Raw genomic sequence first — 6,233 nt, 5'->3', positions numbered from 1 at the left:
AAGACGTAAACGTGAACTGAAATCTGATGATTGAGCGAGGAAAGCCGATTTACGTTTGAATGCAGTTTTACGTCTAAATGTTGAAACTCGTTCTTAAAATCGTAGAGGACAGATTGCAGTTATTAATAGGATTAAAATGTAAGCGTAAACTGCAAGGAAGCTCGTTCGTAAAAGCGCGGAAAACAGTTCTGCAGAATCAAACGTAAACGTAAGCTGTAATGTATGAAAATATGAAGTTACGTCTGAATGCAGATTTGGAAGAACAGCTCTTAGAACTTGTTCGTGAAAGCGCAGAGAGCAGTAGTGATGAGGGAGGTTTGCAGTAATGATAAAGTACTCGAAATTAAACGCAAACCAGAGATTTAGAGTGGTTCGGTCAGCCTTGACCTACTCCACTTTTGGCTTCCTCCACCGATGAGGTTGCCGACGTCAACTAGGTGCCTTCCTTCAATGGGCGAAGGCCAAACTTCCCTCTTACAATTTCTCTCCTTTTGACAGGCTTAGGAGACAACCTTTACAGACCTTTCTCTCCTCACTTTACAATTGAAAACTTGAAGTACAGAAGGAGGAGACTTAAAGGCTTTACAACACTTTTGAGCTCTTTAGAATCACAGAAAAGATCACGATTTTGGTATAGGTCTGTTATCTTTTCAGTGCTGAATGGGTGGGGTATTTATAGGCCCCAACCCAATTCAAAATTCGAGCTCAAAATGATCAAATCGATCAAATCCCAGAATTCTGGGATCAGGCGGTTGCACCTCTCGACTGGAGAGGTGGCACCGCCTGGCAGAGCTCGAAGACTGAGCTCTGCCGATTGCTTCTCTCTGCCAGAGCTCGAAGACTGAGCTCGATGGTTGCATCACCTGGCAGAGCTCGAAGACTGAGCTTGGTGGTTGCATCACCTGGCAGAGCTCGAAATCTGAGCTTGGTGGTTGCATCACTTGGCAGAGCTCCAAACTGAGCTCAAGCTGATGCACCATTCTGCCAGAGCTCGAAGACTGAGCTTGGTGAATGCATCACCTGGCAAAGCTCGAGACTGAGCTCAGGCTGATGCACCACTCTGCCAGAGCTCGAAGACTGAGCTCGGTGGTTGCATCGCCTGGCAGAGCTCGGAACTTGAGCTCTGGCGGTGCAACCTCTTGGCTGGAGCGGTTGCACCTCCCAGCCTTGCAACCCTGGCGGTTGCACCTCCTGGCTGGGGTGGTTGCACCTCCCAGCCTTGCAACCCTGGCGGTTGCACCTCCTGGCTGGGGCGGTTGCACCTCTCAACCCCACAGCCCAGGCGGTTGCACCTCCTGGCTGGGGCGGTTGCACCTCCTGGTGCAATCAGGGTCCGAATGGTTCACTCCATTCGACCCACTTTGAATCTTTTCAGGGGCCCAATTGCCCCAAGATTAAGCTAATGGGATCACCTCCCATTTTCATGCTTAATCATCGTGCTAACTACGAATATCTCTAAGACAACTTCTGCAGCTTTGCTCCGATGCGTCAATCGCTTCTTCCGGCGAGTTTCCGGCCAACTTCCGTCGATCAACCGATAACCTTCGGTGATCCTTCTGCGGACATCCGGCATACTCCTGGACTTTGCGACGATCCACTTGGCGAGTTCCGACGAGCTTCGCTTGGCAAGCTTCTGGACTTCTCGGATCTGTTCTCTCTGAACCTCCGACGACCGTCCGAACTTCCGTCGAACTCTCGAACTCCCAACGTGATCATGATCTTGACTCCGGCGCAACTCCTGCTGCTTGTCTTACTCTCATCGTAGTTAATCCTGCACACTTATCTCAACACATAGATTAGATAACAAATGACAATTGACTTCATCATCAAAATCCGAGATTCAACAATTTTGACATCAACAAATTATGGCATATACGTTTGGGTCATATGAGCGAAAAATGTTTGAATATATTAAGCAAAAGGGGTCTTCTTTGCGGACAGAGTACTAGGCCACTAGATTTTTGTGAACACTGCATTTTTGGAAAGCAGAAAAGAGTCAGCTTCAATTCTCCGACAGTTCACAAAACGAAAGCTACTCTTGACTATATTCATTCAGACCTTTGGTGTCCAGCTCGTGTTCAATCTAAGGGTGGTGCTAGGTATATGTTAACTTTCATTGACGATTATTCCAGGAAAGTTTGAGTTTATTTTCTAAAGTATAAAAATAATATTTTTCTAACCTTTATACAATGGAAGGTTTTGATTGAGAAGCAAACAGGTAAATAGATTAAGCGGCTTCGAATAGATAATAGCATGAAATTTTGTGAATGTGACTTTGATGAATTCTACAAAAATGAAGGAATTATTTGGCATCGCACTATTAGGATGATGCCTCAACAAAATGGTGTGGTCGAACGTATGAGCATCACACTCTTGGAGATGGCAAGGTGTATAATCTCAAATGCAAAGTTGACAAAGGACTTTTGGGTAGAGGCGATTAATATAGCCTATTACGTTGTCAACCGCGCTCCTTCTGCGGCACTTAACTTTAAAACTCTAGAGGAAGTTTAGTCAGGTACTCCTGCTGATTACTCTGATTTAAAATTTTTTGGGTGTCCAGCATACATGCATGTAAATGAAGGAAAATTAGAACCTTAAGCTAAAAAGTGCATTTTCCTTTAGTATGCTTCTGGGGTGAAAGGATACATATTATAGTGTTCTGATCCCAAATCCCCAAAATTTGTAATCAGTAGAGATGTTACTTTTGATGAATTGTCTATGTTATCTTCTAAAGAAGAATCTCCTAGTTATACAAATGATAGTGCGCAGAAGCATGTGTACCACAAATGATAGTTAGCATGTAATTGGGATTAGATTTGAGCCAATATAATTAGGGATTAGTTGGGCCCATCTAAGAAATATTTGATTTTTGAATGACAAAATTTTAATTTTATCAAGATATGCCCATGCGTAGCTGTTCTCATTTGGCCCGGTGTCTACAATTGACTGATGGCCCTTACGATCGTCACATAACCATTGGGAATGCATCCATTAATGTATAATCAACATCAACCATTGCTAGTACTACTACATCTATAGTGTTAGCAACTATGGTAGGTCGTCATAAAGTCACTTGGGCTACTTCAAATAAGCAACTATCACTACATGCAACAAACAATAGAGGTCATCATTGCATCACTTGGACTTCTGCGATTATTGACTTGGACCAACAACCGTGTGGCTATCCTATAGCATTGATGTCCAACGCTCGTGCCGCTATCTATAGTCATACTACTAGTAACAACCTGTCGATGGTAGTGTTGCACAACCTTTTGTGTGACACTCCAATCCTTCCATCGTTCGTAGATCCCCCACGCGAGGAAATTTGCATCATATACAAGCAAACGACTAGAGCAAACATGATAAACAATTAGATTGATAGTACTCTTTCACAAGTAAAGGATGCTTATAAACAAATCTAAATATAAAATAGATCTGATATATTTTTATAATCTAAAGTATTTGATTTTAAAATAATTGGCTCTAATACCAATTGTACGCATAAAAATTATAATTATGTTACTCTTATATTGAAAACTTTAATGCTAAAATTAAAATTAAATAATGATATATTAAGATCAGGATTGCCTGTCATTCATTGCCATTTAGAAAGCCTTTAATCTAATCTACAAAAGTATTATTATGGGATCTGAAAGCTATAGTGATATCGATTTGTAAGGAGAACTAGACTCACATTTTTTTCTCTTCTTATCCTTTACAAGACCATGATGAGTAATGAAATAGGGACTAAAAGAGATTGAGAATGATTCTATAATTTTAGATTTTAGTGTTTTGTCCGTAGGAGGTATTGTCCTTTTATAGGTGAGAAAAAATAATTTAAGATAATAATTAAGAGAATCACTAGCATCAAAATTATCTATTAATGAACTCTATCAAAATTATATTGATAATCATAATTATATCTATTAATGAACTCTATTAAGGAAAGGATGTTTTTGTCCTATTTTCTTTCCCTTGCTGATGTAGATAGCGTAGATTCAAAATTTATACAAGAGGAAAGGATGTTTTTGTCAACATGTTTGTTTTAATAAAAAAAATCACTTGAAGAATTATTAAAATGTTATATCTTTTTAGATATAGATACAAATGGATATAACTATTAAAAAAAGTATTTCCTTACAATTGACCGATAAAATTTAAGTAATTTATGAATTATATTTAAATATCATATTAGATTTAAATATCATGTGGGTCATATTAATGTTCACACTATTAAATTGTCATTGGTTAACCTCATCTCCAAAAATGTAATATAAAGCTTTATTTGGTACATGATCTCCAGAAATATTAAAAAGACTGATTCTGTTCCCATTTTCTCAATGCAAGTTATCCATCCTTTTCGATCTTTTTACATCTTTTAAATTTATATCTGATTTTTTTAATTAAGTAAATGAATTTAGTGCCAGTAATTCAACTGCTATTGAAACTTGTAGATTAAGCAGAAGAATTGAACGAAACGAGACAAGTTGAAATACAAGCATCATACAAGTGATAGTAGGACATTTAAGTTACAATAATACCAAGAGATAACAGGGAAACAGAAGATAGTACTGAAGTAAGACTATCGCAAACATAAACATTTATAGTTCGCAATCGCCGATATCCAATCAATGGTAGACTTCAATGACGGAACGTAAGTCCAGCAAGGGTTTTATGATATAGTCCGAAAAGCCTGCACTTTTGAAGAGTTTACCCCACTCGGCCTCACTCCTTTGCTTGCCCGAAGTGTTAGCCATCATGTACAAGTCAAAGAGAAGCTGCGTTTCTGCTAGTTCAGGAGGAGAGTCAATGACATTGAGAACCATCTCAACGATGACTACTTTGCCTCCCTCCTCTTTTGAAGGAATTGCCTCCCTGCATCTCTGCAGAATCCTCACACATTCCACATCGCTCCAGTCATGTAACACCCACTGCCACATCAACCTCGGAAACTTAGTTGAAAGATATCATCAAGAGTGCAAAAGCCTTTCCATTTATCTATCGCTTCAGAACAAATGACTCCTGTCGTTTAGGACAGTCACACTTAATTCAATTAATACTATTCAGTGGGCTCAGGGCATATGTATGCGTTGACCCATTCATTCGCTTGAGTTTATTATTAGTAATACCTGAGTTCACTATTTCTTAGTGTTGAAGTTAAGTGGTAAAACAGATTACCTTGAGCAGCACCGCGTCCGCTGGAGGTATGCTCTCGAACATGTCACCTCCGACCACCTCCACCTTGCTGTTCCCTACCAATGGAGCCACCACGTGGGGGAGGTCGAACACAGTGCATTTGAGCTGTGGATAGGCCTCGGCGATCGCCATGGCCATCGTTCCCGTCCCCCCTCCGACGTCCACCAACGACCGCAGACCCTGGAAGACGTCGCCGCACTCCCTTGTAAGTACTTGCACCACGAGCCGAGCGTCGCTGGCCATTCCCGCTTGCAACAAGCTGTTGAACTCTGGGTTTTGTTTGGTGACGTCAAATATATTTTTTCCATGTGCGACCCCAAAAGGGGTGCGGGCTTCGTCCCCCTTAAGCCATCTGCCAACACTTTGCCAGGGGGACAGCAATGCTTGGTCCATCATAAAGAGAAACAACGGGGAAAGACCCTCCACCTTCTCCTTCATGATGAGGGCAGACATTGCAGTGAGGCCGAACAAAGTCTTCTCGTTCTCGGATTCCGAGATCCGAGAAAAGTATTCCAAGTGGACCAGCAGGCGCATGAGCCGCCGGAAGCAGGCGCTTCTTGCTGGGGGAATTCGTAGCTCAGTCTCCAGCTGGGAGAGAGTGATGGGTTTGCCATGGCTGTGGATGATGTCTGCTATGCCCAGCTCTATAGCACATTTGAGACACATGGATCTGATATAGCTCAGCGCGTGCTTAAATATACGGTCGTTCGCCTGCCATAACTCCTTCGCTCCAAACTCTTCAAGGAACGACTCCATCGTATACCGAATCTCCAACTAGTGGTGTGGTATTAGTCTCTGGCAACTGCCATATATATAGAGAGAGAGAGGAAGAAATGAAAGGCCATCTTTGCAATTAGTCTTCTCCCTCGACAACCTCCACCAAAACACGAACACTATTGCAACACGACAAACAAGGTTATTAGGAAATATCTTACAATGGTATTCTTCCTTCAAGAAAACGATTGGAAGATCCTATATGTAAATAAACTGAACCAAAAAAATGAATCAGTTTTCTATGAGACCGTGAAAGTTTGGTT

At 41.3% G+C, this 6,233-nt stretch overlaps 1 protein-coding gene across 1 annotated transcript; it reads right to left on the bottom strand.

Annotated features, from left to right (window-relative positions):
* Positions 1-4,468: 4,468 nt before the first annotated feature.
* On the bottom strand, positions 4,469-5,990 carry LOC135638259 (trans-resveratrol di-O-methyltransferase-like). Its single transcript, XM_065151306.1, has 2 exons — positions 5,179-5,990; positions 4,469-4,931 (listed from the first exon to the last, which is right to left on the bottom strand). The coding sequence occupies exons 1-2, from the start codon at positions 5,950-5,952 to the stop codon at positions 4,629-4,631; spliced, it is 1,077 nt and encodes a 358-aa protein (XP_065007378.1). The 5' UTR covers positions 5,953-5,990; the 3' UTR covers positions 4,469-4,628.
* Positions 5,991-6,233: the final 243 nt, after the last annotated feature.

The sequence above is a fragment of the Musa acuminata genome, chromosome BXJ3-5, assembly GCF_036884655.1.
Source record: "Musa acuminata AAA Group cultivar baxijiao chromosome BXJ3-5, Cavendish_Baxijiao_AAA, whole genome shotgun sequence".
NCBI lineage: Eukaryota > Viridiplantae > Streptophyta > Magnoliopsida > Zingiberales > Musaceae > Musa > Musa acuminata.
The sequence above is the reverse complement of the archived record's forward strand: the minus strand, read 5'-3'. Positions and strand labels throughout refer to the sequence as shown.